General features: G+C 35.4%; 2 protein-coding genes across 3 annotated transcripts; one reads left to right on the top strand and one right to left on the bottom strand.

Moving 5' to 3' along the window:
- The first annotated feature begins 4,967 nt into the window (after positions 1-4,967).
- On the top strand, positions 4,968-6,520 carry LOC132283343 (reticulon-like protein B9). 2 transcript variants are annotated; one of them, XM_059785281.1, is made up of 5 exons: positions 4,968-5,134; positions 5,366-5,546; positions 5,744-5,888; positions 6,035-6,107; positions 6,200-6,520. In XM_059785281.1, the coding sequence occupies exons 1-5, from the start codon at positions 5,035-5,037 to the stop codon at positions 6,367-6,369; spliced, it is 669 nt and encodes a 222-aa protein (XP_059641264.1). In that variant the 5' UTR covers positions 4,968-5,034; the 3' UTR covers positions 6,370-6,520. The 2 variants fall into 2 exon arrangements, with proteins under 2 accessions (XP_059641264.1, XP_059641265.1); XM_059785282.1 differs by having other exon boundaries at positions 4,972-5,134; positions 6,038-6,107.
- A 1,937-nt stretch (positions 6,521-8,457) lies between these two features.
- On the bottom strand, positions 8,458-14,648 carry LOC132287116 (uncharacterized). The gene is made up of 4 exons (XM_059789623.1): positions 14,186-14,648; positions 12,945-13,343; positions 9,802-10,213; positions 8,458-9,108 (listed from the first exon to the last, which is right to left on the bottom strand). The coding sequence occupies exons 1-4, from the start codon at positions 14,433-14,435 to the stop codon at positions 8,907-8,909; spliced, it is 1,263 nt and encodes a 420-aa protein (XP_059645606.1). The 5' UTR covers positions 14,436-14,648; the 3' UTR covers positions 8,458-8,906.
- Positions 14,649-15,365: the final 717 nt, after the last annotated feature.

Raw genomic sequence — 15,365 nt, 5'->3', positions numbered from 1 at the left:
ATGGGGCGCACCGGTCTTATTCGCTAAGAAAAAAAATGGTTCCTTAAGGTTGTGCATTGTTTACCGGAAGTTGAATCATGCCACCATCAAGAACAAGTATCCCTTGCCAAGGATAGATGATTTGTTTGATCAGTTGAGAGGAGCCAGTTATTTTTCGAAGATTAACTTGAGGTCAGGCTATTATCAGTTACGGGTCAGGGATGAGGATATCCCAAAGACAGCATTCCGTACACGATATGGACACTATGAGTTTCTTGTTATCCTTTTGGCTTGACTAATGCGCCAGCGGCATTCATGGACTTGATGAACCGCGTCTTTCACGATTACTTGGACCAGTTTGTGGTAGTTTTCGCGGATGACATTCTCATGTATTCACGATCTCGGGAGGAGCATGAGGTCCATTTGAGTATTATTTTACAGATTTTGTGGGAGCACCGATTGTATGCCAAATATGAGAAATGTAAGTTTTGGCTACAGGAGGTGAAATTTTTGAGGCATATTGTTTCAGAAGGTGGAGTGTCAGTAGATTCATCAAAGCTTGAAGCAGTTTTAAATTGGGAGCAACCCAAGAATGTTTTTGAGATTCGAAGTTTCCTTGGCCTAGTGGGTTATTATCGGAGATTTGTGAAGGATTTCTCCTGTTTGGCAGCTCCTATGACCCGTTTGACCTGGAAAGGGATCAAGTTTACGTGGAATGAAGCCTATGAGTTATCTTTTCAGGAGTTGAAGACAAAGTTGACTACAGCTCCAGTGTTGGTGATACCTGAGCGTGGCTTGGGTTATGTGATTTATTGTGATGCTTCACATGATGGTTTGGGATGTGTGTTGATGCAAGATGGTAGAGTAGTGGCTTATGGGTCCGACAGTTGAAGACTTACGAGCTTAACTATCCTACTCATGATTTGGAGTTAGCGGCAGTCGTATTTGCTTTGAAGTGTTTGAGACATTACTTGTATGGTGAGAGATTCGAGGTGTACTCGGATCATAAAAGTCTCAAATACATTTTCTCCCAAAAGGATTTGAACAACAGACAGAGAAGATGGGTTGAGTTCTTGGAGGACTACAATTTTGACTTGCAGTACCATCCGGGCAAGGCAAATGTGTAGCAGATGCCTTAAGCCGGAAATCTCGTGGGACTCTGGCCTGTTTGGCTATTCGAAAGTGGAAGATGCTTAAGGATTTGGCAGAGATGGGATTGTATTGTTTTGATGATGATGTTGACAACAAGTCGGTATTCTTGTTTAGTCTTGTGGCTCAGCCTACTCTTGTTGAAAGAGTGATTGAGTCACAGAGACAAGACCCAAATTTAGATGTCATTCACGCTTTGATCTCTAGTGGTGAAACAGTGAAAGATTGGGCCTTGCATGCAGATGGGGGTCTACGGTTCAAGGGTTTCCTGGTGGTTCCCACAGTTTGTCGTGAAGACGTCTTATAGGAGTTTCACACTTCCCGCTTTGCAGTTCATCAAGGTGGTACTAAGATGTATCACAATTTGAGACGTCAGTATTGGTGGAACGGGATGAAGAAAGATGTTGCTCAATTTGTGGCTAAGTGCCTTACCTGTCAGCAGGTGAAGGCCGAGCATCAGAGACCAACTGGTTTGTTACAACTATTACCTGTAGCACAGTGGAAATAGGAACATATTGCCATGGATTTTGTGACAGGTCTTCCAAGGTCACGGAGGGGCAATGAAGCCGTATGGGTCATCATTGACAGATTGACCAAGACGGCTCATTTTTTGCCTATTAAGGCAACAGATGATGCAGAGAAGCTTGGTGTGCTTTATGTGAAGGAGATTCTAAGGTTGCATGGAGTTCCAGTAACTATTGTCTCAAATAGGGATGCCAAGTTCACTTCGAAGTTCTGGAAAGGACTTTAAGCAGCGTTTGGTTCAACGTTGCATCTTAGTATGACATTCCATCCACAGACAGACGGCCAGTCGGAGCGTACCATCCAGATTTTAGAGGATATGCTACGGGCATGTGTACTTGATTTGGGAGGCAGTTGGGAGGATCACCTTCCACTCATTGAATTTGCCTACAACAACAGTTATCAGGCGAGTATCCAGATGGCTCCATTTGAGGCGTTGTATGGTAGACCTTGTAGGTCTCTTGTTTGTTGGATTGAGGTGGGCGAGACAGCCGCCTTAGGACCCGACATTATACTTGAGACTACTAAGAAGATTAAGCTGATCAGACAAAGGCTACTTACAGCACAGAGTCGACAGAAGAGCTATGCAGATAGGGGGAGACGACCTCTATCTTTTGAGGTGGGAGACCATGTTTTTCTACGGGTTTCTCCGCGGAAGGGGTTGATGAGATTCGGGAAGAGTGGCAAGTTATCGCCACGATTCATTGGACCGTTTGAGATTTTGGACTGTGTAGGAGAGGTTGCCTACAGACTTGCTTTACCACCACAGATGGACAGAGTTCACAATGTTTTTCATGTGTCGATGTTACGGAAGTACGAGCCGGATCCATCTCACATTTTGAGTTGGGTTGATGTGGACATTAATGAGGATGTTTCCTACGAAGAGGGACCAATTCAGATCCTTGACACACAACAGAAGGTGCTGAGGAACAAGACGATACCCATGGTGAAAGTTCTTTGGAGACACCACGGAGTCGAGGAGGCTACTTGGGAGCTCGAACAGGAGGTTTGCTCCAAGTACCCAGCTTTGTTTTCTTCCTCAGGTATGTCTTGATTTCGGGGACAAAATCTTTTAAAGTTGGGGAAAATGTAATGCCTGTATTATGCATATACATATATGTAATTGTGTGTATGTGGAGTGAATTTAAAGGCAAAAGAAAATGAGAAAATAAAATAAAAATTGGTGGGGCCCACAATTGTTTTAAATGGTCATAAGACCACGTTTTTTTCTTTTTTCTTGTTCTCTACTTTCTTCTCTCTCACAGCCTCTCTGTTTCTCTGTATTTTCTTTTTTCTTTTACAACTTCAAATCTTGATTTCTCTTTCATCCCTTGGTAATTTTGAGTGCCGTTTGTGGCAAAACGGAGAGCATGTACATGGCGAGCTCTATACGTGTGTACCAGCAATTTCAGTTTTGAGCAACCTAAGGAGTCCGAAAATCTTGACCCATTTTGAGGGTTTGTGGTGCAAATTGGGGGTTTTGCATGTAATAGAGGTAGGGGTATCTAATTCACACTATCTTGTGCTTTTGTGAGTCATTCTACCATAATTGTTGTCAAGCATGATCAATTTGATTTATTTGCCTTTTAAATGACTTGATTTTGTATATATAGCATATGAGTATGTGAAATTGTTGAATTGTATGAAAATTATACTTGATTATGGGATTCTCTATATTATTGTGTTGATAAATTGCTAGAAATTATTCATGAAAGTTTATGAAAATTCTCCTAAAATTATTGTAAAGTATGTTTAATATGTTAATTGTCATGCCTAAGTGTTTATTATATGGATGCATGCTAAATTGTGTAGTAGAATTTTTCTCTAATTTTTTTTGAAATAGTAAAAGTATGTGACATACATCCATAGCATTGAGCATAAAGAAAAAGGGTACAATGTTTTGATAAGAATGAAAAAGGGAATTTTTGGGGAGAATTTGATGAAACGGTTTTTGAGAAAAACCCGGTCGCCGCGGAATCACCAAAGGGCTAGTGTGTTAATATAGCCTAGAGGGAACTAAGGAGATTGTCCTAGCGTGGTTGAGCTATCTAGACCCCAAATGACGCTGCGGAGGTACCAAAGGTCAGGGACAGTAGCCAATCCTTCTCTCGTGTCGCTGCGGAGTCACCAAAGAGCGGGTTATATTAACAATTTGTGAAAAGATGATGTTTTCTGAAAATGGGGAGTGACATGCATAACATTGCATTCATGGCACGAAATTTATTTGTTTTGAACTTAGAATTGATATTGTGTTTTCCCGGCTTTGCATGACCCCAAATTCCTATTGCCCTATTCTTTGTTTGGATTCACAGGGACACAAGAGGTGTGTCTTAGGCACCACCTACTGAGCAATTCGCTTACCCCTTTTATTTAATATTTTTTTCAAGAAACGGAAAAGAAGTGGTGGATGACATTCTACCACCGACTTAATATGGATTAGGAGCTTCTTTTGTTGTTTTTGTACTTGGGCCTCACTATTTTGTAAGACTAAGCATAATGTATTTTGTACGACGACTCATGGACTTTTAATATTTTAATTATACCTATGGGCTGTAACTTTTGTATGAACTGTCTAAACGTTGTAAAATATGGACATTTGATATAAATCATGTATTTTGGGACTGTAATTATGATACCTGGATGATATAGTATGTGGTTATACCACCATGAAATGTATTAGATGTTTATTGTGTTGGGACAAGTTAAAAATATTTTTAAACAGGTTGTTGTAGGACGATTTTTAGCGAAGGTCATGCCGAATTATTTTTAAAATTTTGGCATCAGTTAGGGTCGTTACAAAGCCACTTTCCAGTCTTTAGAGAGCAGGAACAAGTTTAGGAAATGCATGTCAATGTAATAAACACTGAAATAATCTAAGGTGTGTAATTTTTACAAACCTCCAGAGAGGTCAATGTAATTTACTACTAAAAATCTTAACTTTGGTGCTCTTATGTTTAAAATTCTAAATGAAAGATATATTATTCTATTCTTGTATCACATTAGTGGCAAAGTATAATTCCGGACTTAACAAGATTTTATGAGAGATTTGATCCTTAATCCGTATGAGACTAGTAGATTTTTGATGCACTGTGGCATGACAGTCTTTTTACTAGCTGTCCTCTGGAATAAAAAAACAGTAGTAATTTTGTCAGCATAACATCTACAACTATAAACTGTATTGATTCTTTAATGTTGTAGTACATTACATAGCGGGCATACAAAGCAACCACAAAAAGGCATTCCCAAGCCATCCCTTTCTTTTCTTATCCAAACTTCCTTAGATGCCAAGCTTAGAACCCACTCTCATGCATTATATATCTCTCTTTCCATCACAAATATCAGGATGAAACATATCAAACTTGTAATCGATCAAGACGTACAGCCATGCCCAATTTGCTGTCAGATTCCGACGATGATAACACACCAATGTCAAAGCTATTTGGTCGACAGAGGCCAATACATGCTCTTCTTGGAGGAGGACAAGGTACTATATATATATGCATGTTTTGTTCTTTTAAGCTATATTTTTTTCACTTACTATATGAGCTAATGAAATAAAAAATACAAGTGCCTTATTGTTTGGGAAAGTTCAAGTAAATGTGAACGTACCAATTACAATGTTGCATTTAGCAGGGTTCGAACACTCAACCTTATCTTTGAAGATGAGATATATCGCTCCTGATAAGTTGTATATATAAATGTAATTGATTTGCAGTTGCGGATGTGTTGTTATGGAGGAACAAGAAGGTATCGGCAACGCTTCTGGTTGGGATTGCAGTGATATGGTTTCTTTTTGAGGTGGTGGAATATAATTTGGTGACTCTTCTCTCTCAATTTTTCATTACTTCAATGCTCGTCATCTTCATTTGGTTCAAAAGCGCAGATACCTTCAATTGGTAATATTCAGATACTTTCAAGTTACTCATGCTTAATTATGATATATTTGCTAGGTTTTCCGTAATCCTCACAAATAAACGGAGCCATGCACATCTTCTTCTTTTGCTCACAATTATATATGCATATATTTACAATTAATACATCATTTATTTTTATTTTTATAAAGTACAATTAATGATATATTGTTCACCTTCAGGACTACTACTCCAAGGATCCCTGAAATGATCTCGAAAGAATCCACCTTCAGAGATGTTTCTTCAACCTTACATGCAAAATTCAATCACTTCTTATCAAGTTTCCTCTATGTTGCATGTGGAAATGATCCAAAACTCTTCTTTTTGGTATATAAACATATATATATATATATATATATATATATATATAAATCACTTATTCTTACAGAGTTACACTACTTACTCAATTGAACCAACCTTAAATCTGAATCCCACAAATGAGTTTTAATTCCTCTGTATTATTGATATTTTAGCAGGCTATTGTTTCTCTTTGGATACTGTCAGTGATAGGATACTATTTCAGCTGCTTGAATCTTCTGTTCTTTGGTAAGAATTCACCATGCATACTCTGTTCAATTCACCAGACTTCACAAGCTTTGAACTAATTAAGCTTTATATATATATATATATATATCAAGGTCTTCTGTCTTTGGAGACATTGCCATTTCTGTACGAGCGATACGAGGAAGAAGTTGACTATTTTGCTGGTAGAGTCAACAGAAGGATGAGGAAGATGTACAAGAACTTTGATTCAAACTTTCTAGGGAAAATTCCAAAAGGACCGTTGAAAGAAAAGAAAGACATGTAAATTAAATATGCACAATTTCTGGTGCCACCTTCACTACTGTTCTTTAATGTTTAAACAAAAGCAATAAAATTGTTGTACATAATGAAAATGTTTCATATTGTGAATTCTGAAAATTTCTAATTTGTATTATTGTATAGTCTTATTATCCTTACACTGTATGTTCCAAACTCTAACAAAGCTTTGTTATTAAGATGCAAAACAAGATTACGCAGTCAGTAACTTTGTTAATTAATTATTGTGAAATCAACATAAAAATTCCAATAATAAATTTATGGAAAATTTTATGACATAAGTCAATTTCCATGCTATTTAAATTACATTAAATAGCATGGAAGGATCCAATTTACATAAGCATTTCAATGACAACACTTTTTGATAGCTATAAAGAGGTAATTGCTACAATAGAGTGAGGATAAAATATGATTGTTATAAAGAGGAAAGCCCTTTGATAGAATGAGGGTAAGACTTCACAAGTGAGTAGGTCATTCCCACTCATTACTAATGGTGTCTAATCACAAATCACAAATAATCTGCAATTATAAAATTTAAAAAAAAAAAAATGATAAATAAGGAAATTAGAGGAAAGGTTGACTGGATTTATTCCAAAAAAAATTATTAGTCCTTATTTATCACTTTCTTGATTTTATAATTACAGATTATTTATACATTCTTGATTTTGTAATTACAAACTATTTATACATTTGAGATAAAGTCTTGCTATCTAGCCCGAGAAATAAAAATCTACTACTCCACCGAATCTATGTCGCTATTTATGTGTCAAATATAAAGGGACTCATATTAAAAGATAAGGTAATTAACTATTTATAAAGTTGTAGTCCATTTTTTAGGTTTCATCTTAATCTTAATCTAGTATCTGTATTAGACAATTAAAGTGTCAATCACCATATATATCAAATTGTATTTATTATATATATATATATATATACACACACACATCATATTACATCTTTGTAAGAACTCGTGAGATACTTCAGACATCTCCTATACATATAATTAGATTGTGTTTCCCTGGTTATATATAAAACATTGTGTCTTTAATCATTAATATATATCAATTACTTTGATAAGTATTTGTTAATTATTTTAATGATCAAGACTAATGATCTATCTGACTCCCGAATACAAAAAGAAGGAGAGGAATTTAAATTTTTTTGCGAAGTATTGAAAAATTGTAAATATATTGTAATTTTGGTTGTACATTTTATACAAATCAAATTATTTTATTTGAGTATCATGAAACTTGTTGTGAAAAAAATAAATAAATAAAAATGATACAATCATAAATGGAAAACTAAAAAAATAAAGAAATGGGCCATGAAAAACTGAAAAATAAAAAAGGAAAGGCGACATTTTTTATGAAAATAAATGAGATTAGTAACAATGCCTATTTAAGTTGAAATTTTAGAATAACAACGTCATATTTTATTTATATTGGGTTTAAGTCGGATTATTAAAGTAGTCAATAATATCATTTTCCTTTGAGATTAAACCACATCAACATTGAGTAAGTATGACCTACCTACTCACAAGTGAGTAAGCAAGCCTTGTCCTTATAAGAAAGGGCAATAATTAGGTCTCACTACGGTTAATGCAGACCAATAATAAATGAATACCCACCTCTTAGATAAGTGAGTATGTACTTTACCGTCTCAGATTTAATAATCAATCCTATCTGATTTGATAATTAAAAAAATATATGTCCATTTTTTATTGGCCCATCGACGGTGAGTGTACAGTAAAGGACGCAAGTTATAATGAATATAAAATTTTCGAAATGAGCGAAGTTAGATCCACATCTGAGCAATAGCAAAGCATTAAACAAATGAATCTCAACTAGAAATCCAATATGAATCAAGCATATTTTATGTTATGAGGATCGGATCATACCCATAGGACCCGATTCAAATTTGGATCAAAAATGAATCCTAACAGGCTAACACTAAAATATGGATTCACAGTTTCACACTCAGATTTACATAAATCTGCTTGAGATTTATTTTATCTCCCAAACATTAAACACTAAAAAATAGTTGTAAATAGGACTAAGAAAATGCAAGAAGATAACCATTTTCAAACCTTTTTTGGAGGTCAATTGACAAAATGGAATTTTGTTGTTCTAACACAATTATGTAATAGGAAACTTCATCCAAATCTAGAGATTAAGATGAGTAGTATACCTCTTCCCTCTTACAATCTAGTGGCATCTCCTCTCCTTTCAAAAGAAAATATCAAGGGTTCAAGTCTCCCCCCATTGCAGGATGCTAGAAGGGGAAGATAGGAGTTACTGGAGTTCTAAAACCACATAATGTTTGTTACAGTAACTAAAAACAGAAAAATATTTCTATGCTCACAAAGAAAAAGAAAAAAGAATTATTTTTTAGCCCAAAACATGTGAGAGTAGCATCGGTTCTGGAAACTGAGGTGACCATTTAAAACTAGAATCATCACAAGCTGTCCTACTCTGGAATTTTCTGTTTCTTCTTTCCCCCCAAACTCTGCAACTGCAAACTGTTGCCTCACACAGGCGAAGTATTAGATTTTTTCATTCTCATCGTCTTGTTACGCAACCTTTCCATGAATTCTGGATTGGCTCTGAGTCTCTCCTTCACATATGAAGCTCGAGCCGTCTCTACCAGCTTATTTGCTTTTCCAGATTCCTCGATCACAGAAAATAGAGTCCTAAGACAATCTTTCCTATTCTCCTCCCGATGTTCAAACCTAAAAGGTACAAATAATCAAACAATACATTTTATGAGCACATGATTGTAGCGGATGCAGAGTTCAAATTTGTAGTTGATAGAAAGAGGAAGTAGGGTGAGCTCTATTATCATTATAGAAAAGATGACCCGTTACTCGCAAGAATTGAAGTAGGAATATTTTATAATACATAATCATGCCCATTGCATGGAGTCAACAAGACACAGTAAAAGTGGGAATAAAAGGCAGTGAACTACTTAAAAAATTCATGACTTAACCATCCATGCTCCTCCTCTCTTTTCCTTTTGTCCATCAACTACATTTTTTTTTCCCAGAAAATTCCATCTTCTTCATATTCTTCTCGTACTTTGTCAAGATGTTTCTTCCATTTTCTAGTTCACTTTTTAGCTATTCATTTGCCATAATTATGAATTTCTAAGAGATGTGAGTGAACCAATAATTAGATAACTGGGCAACAAGATCTAACAAACTTTTACAAAGATGAATGATAATCCAATTCACAAAATACTGAATCTCAGACAAATTACCAAATTTTGAGCTCAAAGAAGATTCAGCTAGGTGTATCTGAATCTCATAAAGCACCGTAACTACAGGTTTGTCAGGACAACAATAAAATTCAAGAAAGATTATTAGCTATTAGTCATTTTTGTATATTAGAAAATATATATATATATAATCATATTTTGAGCTTACCTCTCGCTGGTGATTGTAAGCTCATCTTTCCCTGGATAGTACCGCTTTCCAACCAATTCTCTCATACGGCGAAATTGATGTTTAGAAAGCCCAAGCTCTTTCACAGTAACAGCCAATTTAACTTTTCTATTTTTTGGGTGCCATGCATCACCACCAGGGGCAAAGACCACCCGTGTTTGCCACCTAAGAATTGGCCCCTCACCTGGTGGGTCATCCACGTCCTTCTTCTTGTCAGGCACAGCATTCTCAAACTGCGGGGGCCCATCAGCCTCCATCAACTTAGCACATTCAATGACCATGTTATCCTCAAACTCCTTGAAGAGTGCATAACCGTCCTCAGGTTCAAGCTCCCCTCTTTCAACCATATCACCTATTTCATTGAACTTCTTCTCCACCTTCTGCTTAATGTCATCTGAAAACATTCCATTCAAAGAAAAATCAACACATGAAAAGAGGGAAAAATATATGCACCACTATGATGTCATAAACATTGAAACAGCCGGTATAATTGTATTTGCAGAAGATCAACACAAAACTTAATGACACTACACTACATCATATTAAAAATATCTCTATCAATCCCAACCCACTTAATTACTCCCATCAAGACAAAACAAAAGAATATACATATACTTACAAATTGACTATGCAGAAGTATCAAAGATATGATTCAATGTAGCTAAAGAAATTAGTAATTATAACTACAAGAAGATAGGAAAGCCGACACCTCGTAGCATTGGACTGCGTAAAAGATCTCAAATTGTACTTCTGCCCATCTCCAAATATGCAATGTAGTTGGGGTGTAATGTTTATCAGTGGTGGAAAAGTTCTTATATTCATTAATAATTACCTACATGTCTCATGCTAGAGATTCTCAAGAGAGATGATTTCCGTGCTTAAACAGTGCGAAAAGGAAAACCCCATGATTGATACAGATGGTGATGGACCTAGAAAATTATCTGAAGGGGGGGGGGGGGGGGGGACCTTAAACAAAAACAAGATATTTTTTTTTTTTAAGATCATAATATATAAATAAAAGTATTTTAACATTCATTGATAATTTTATTGAGTATAATTTTAATGTCACAAGCAACTAAAAGTAACAAATGCACCTTGTATTTTTTTTTTTCAACTATTTTTTTGTAAGACTATCAATTCCTTTTAATCCTTCAAACATGCTATTAGAATGTTCATCCACAGTAAAATCATCAACTGATCATGATAGCAACGGAAGATTTTTTTTTTTTTTGGATAAATTTGAGCAAGAAAATTAGTATTTACTTCTCAGAAGTAGAGAATGAATCATCCAGGCACCAACATATCATACAAGAGCCACAACTCAATATTCGTTTCAATAAAATGTATATTTAGCTGTTGCATTTTCATATCTATAATGGCATAAAACAACTTAACATGACAGTAATAGAAAGAGTGATTAAGTTAGAGCCAAAAATTATTTTTAGAGGTGGCATATTTTTATGGTTGGATTTTTTTGTATTTTTAGTGGGGGGCATATTTAAAATTTACAGAATATATGGGCGGTATGATAGCAATTAGAAAAAAACCAGTGGGGGCACCTTTTTGTGTCAGTCCCTGGATACAGACTTGCTAATCAAATTTTGAGTGCATAGTTCAGTGTTTTCAAAGATTTATAGGTCTGAGCATCACGTCAATATAATGAAAATGCTTGTATCAAAAAGTACCATGTGCTCGTATTCTTCTATGAAAGAAAATTTGAAGAGAAAAATAGAAAATGTTTCAAGAAAATCCTTATTACTTGGCTGAAGTGAAGTCCCGTCAATTTACGGTTCATCTGAGCAAAATGCTGATATATAATTATGAGCAGATCCTATCTTAAAGAACCAGAAAGTCTAGAGGAGAAGATGCAGTAATGTTCATAATTGGTCGTAGATGACATTGATAAAATATCAAATCCATAAATGTCCCATAAGGACGTGAAAAGTAAAGCATGCAATATATGTTAGCTTAGTGTGGTTAAATTAATTATCAGACCAGCACTTACACTAAACAGTCTCTCATTGTTTTGGGGGTATGGCCAAACTTATTTTTCAACTCAGCAAGCCCTCAAGTTAGGTAGATAATTATACCAATGAGAAGAAAAAAAAGTCATTTAGTTTTCTTCAGAATATCAACATAGATTAGTATATCATCTTGAAAACTAACAAATGGTATGAAAAGTAAAACAAGCTATTGAAATTGTATAAAGCTGATAACATGAGTAAAGAATTAAATTTTCATTTCGTGACATTGCTCAATGTCCTGTAGAGTCCAGGCAAAAACATTCAGTTAGTTAAGATCATTTATTAAGGTGCCTAGTGAAAATTGAAAAAAATAACTTGTCAAGCATGTTTAATCTAGATTCCTCAAAGCATAGTAACCAGTGTAAGGTGCAAGTAATAGAGTAAACTTGATAGATGGAAGTAGAAAACCTAAAACTGAGATAATGGATTGGAAGCAAGCTTACTGGAAATTATGGACAGATCATTTGTTGTGGACTTGCAAGATGCGTCTTTTATAGGAAAGACTTTTTAATAAAGATGGGTTACCCTGATATTTATGTAAGTTTTCATCACTTAAATCTTTAAGCACATCCTTTTCTCACTCCCCGTTAAGAATCTAAGATTCTTGCAATAATTGTATAGAACCTTATTAAGTAGTTTCATTGCTCTAGAAATTTGCAAATATAAATAGATAATTAGTAAATGATTTAACATTAGATATGCAACACTGATACACGTTACATGACGTGGCAGGCACTTCACTACTAGAAAAGAAAGTCCATTGCGGAGGCAACAAACAAAAAGAATAGCACAAATCATGCAAGAGAGAAAAAGATATAGACACCAAAGATTCAAAGAAAAACTTTAAAGCAAACCCACAAAATCTAAAAAACCATGTTTCAAAATTCCAGTCCATGAAAGAAAACAAAGAGAAATACCCAATTGTTTAAGAAATTAAAATATGAATGTGTAACCAGATGAATAAAATCATTCAATTGGCTATACTTAATGCCACACCAATACCATAAATCAGTTGATGACAACACTAAGTTACATTACATTCTTTTATTGAATTGTTTAAAATTACAAATATGTAACTGCAAGCAGCATATAGAAGTATACCTGGGAGAAGCTTGTCCCAGCTAAGCATGTCCTCTAGAACCTCCTCGCACTCCCTTGTATCCCTAAGAAACCCATGGTTAGTTGCCTCCTTAATCATCTCGTCCCACTTCTTGTCATCCATGTTGAAGTATTCATCCTCCGCCATTCTCTTCATCACAATTTCCTTAGCATTATACAAATTTTCAATCTCTTCATCGGTCTCATGTGCCTCCTCAAAATCCGATTCAAATTCTTCATTCTTAACATCATCCAGTGGCTTCATCTGAAGCTCTTCCAATAACTCATCATCTGTGTCCTCGTGCTTTCCAGACAACTTCCTCTTCAAAACCGCTTCAAGGATTGATGGGAGCATCTCTTCGTCACCACCTTCGAAGTACTTCTCTACCATCGTTTTCAGCTCTGCAACCAAATAAATTATGAATTAACGTTCAAATAATTAAAATAGGACACCGGCATCTCACAATTTCAGACAGTTTACGAGCAGTATTGCAGTATACAGACTAAACTGCAAATAGTTCAACCCAAAATACTCAATAATTAAACAAATTTAATATCTTTACAAACAAAAAATGTCACTCTCTTCTAATTTCCTATTTGTTGATGATACAATTGTTTTTTTTTTTTTTTTTTTTTTTCCCTAAATGATGGAAATTTTATAGATAAAAAATTAAGATACAATTACAAACGAGGATTAAAACCTCAAAGCTTTCCCGCTACTAGAGAAGGAAGAACACTAGGGACATACCCCTAGAAACACTAATAAGATTGTATAATATCCTGGAGATTGTATAATAAGATTGTATTAAAGTATTTTGCGTATACATCTTGTAGCTTCCAACTTTTTCTCAATAACAGCGTGTTCTCTGTTCATTGATTCTTTATAGAGTTTTCAGCTAGGAGACACGCACACTCTGCTGAGAAATGTCTGTGACTCTGTATATACACTTCTACCCATGGGTGAACCATCTTTTGTATTTTGATGAAATTTACCCATAAGATATATCATAATTCATATATTTTTCTAAATAACTTAACTTATAAATTGAAAATTCAACTAATTCTTTCTTTAGCAATTAGATAACAATTTACAATAAGCCAAAATTTGAAAACCTCATAATCAAACTAATTACAGAAAAAATCTTCAAGCCCAATAACAATGTTCTGAACTCAATAGAATGTTCAATATCAAATGACATATGATTCAAACTTTAAAAATTCTAATTATTTCTGTCTTGGAGTACCTTTGTTGCTGACATCACCAACATCACCAGGGACTTCTTTCTTTTGGCTTTCCACCAAGCTCGTTTCAGGAGGAGGTTTTGGGTCCGAATCATTTTCGGAGGAGAAAAACCTGATCTTTGGGGAAACTGAAGAAGGGAGGGAAAAGTGTAGTGTATGGATACCAGGGGTTGGTTTGAATGTTGGAGGAGGAGTGAAAATTAGACTGCGTGTGTAGTTGCAGACATTTTTCAGCAGCAGAGACCGTTTCATGATTTAGGGCTATAAGGTTACTTTGTGCTTTCTTGTAGTTAGTTACTCAGCTGGAGCATTGTCGATCCCTTCGACATCGACATTTTGAGAGATCGATGGCTGGTTGTGGTTGTTACTGGTGTGAATTAGGGTTTTGTTGGGGGAGAATAGATTGGATGGGTTTAGAGAGAGAGAGAAAGTGTGGAGAAGAGAGAGAGGGGAGGAGGTGTTCAGTGGTCATTCTAACTGATTTACCGGGGGCGGTAGGGTGGGCTTTGTGGGCCCAATCCGATCAAACAGGCCTGTCCGAAAAATCAGTGGACTAGGTTGGCAAGGTAAGGTTGGCTCAGGCTGAAGCCTTCCCTAACTTTATTTGGGCCTACATCAAGTTCCAATTGGATTTATAATACAGTTGTTCGTCCCTTGATTATACAGTAATAATTTTATTAAAAATAATTTGGAGTCCTGGAAAAGACTGAAAAGGTCAAAAATGATTTGTGGAAAGGTCAAAAATGATTTGGAGTCGGACAATCAGACATATCCGAAAAGTCTTAGACACCATATTGTTACTCGATACTATTTCATAAATTAAAAAAAGTTAATTTTATCATATGCTTCAAAAAGTCGGATGCGAGTACATAAAATAAAAAGTAAAACCATTGCACGAAACTCGTATCAGGGGTTTCAAATGTAGATAGCCAAATTGACATAATAAGACTGATAAACCCAGTCTATTTCTTGGACAATGGCCCAAATGAAGAAACACTTTGACTTCCCTGCAGCAAGAATTCCCTGTATTTCATCCATTTCCAGAATCTCTCGTGTTGAACCAGAAGAGAAACAAAGAAGAAAACCAATCATTATCCTGAATTAAGAAAAGCATGAGTCTGTAAAACAATGCTCTTCAGAGTGCACTCAAAAAAAAAAAATGTGCTTTTTAAACCCAAAATG

This window comes from Cornus florida, unplaced genomic scaffold (genome assembly GCF_030987335.1).
Source record: "Cornus florida cultivar Cherokee Brave unplaced genomic scaffold, ASM3098733v1 CherokeeBrave_3.0.0_Hap2_Chr11, whole genome shotgun sequence".
NCBI classification, from domain to species: Eukaryota; Viridiplantae; Streptophyta; class Magnoliopsida; order Cornales; family Cornaceae; genus Cornus; species Cornus florida.
This window is presented reverse-complemented; position numbering and strand designations above follow the sequence as displayed.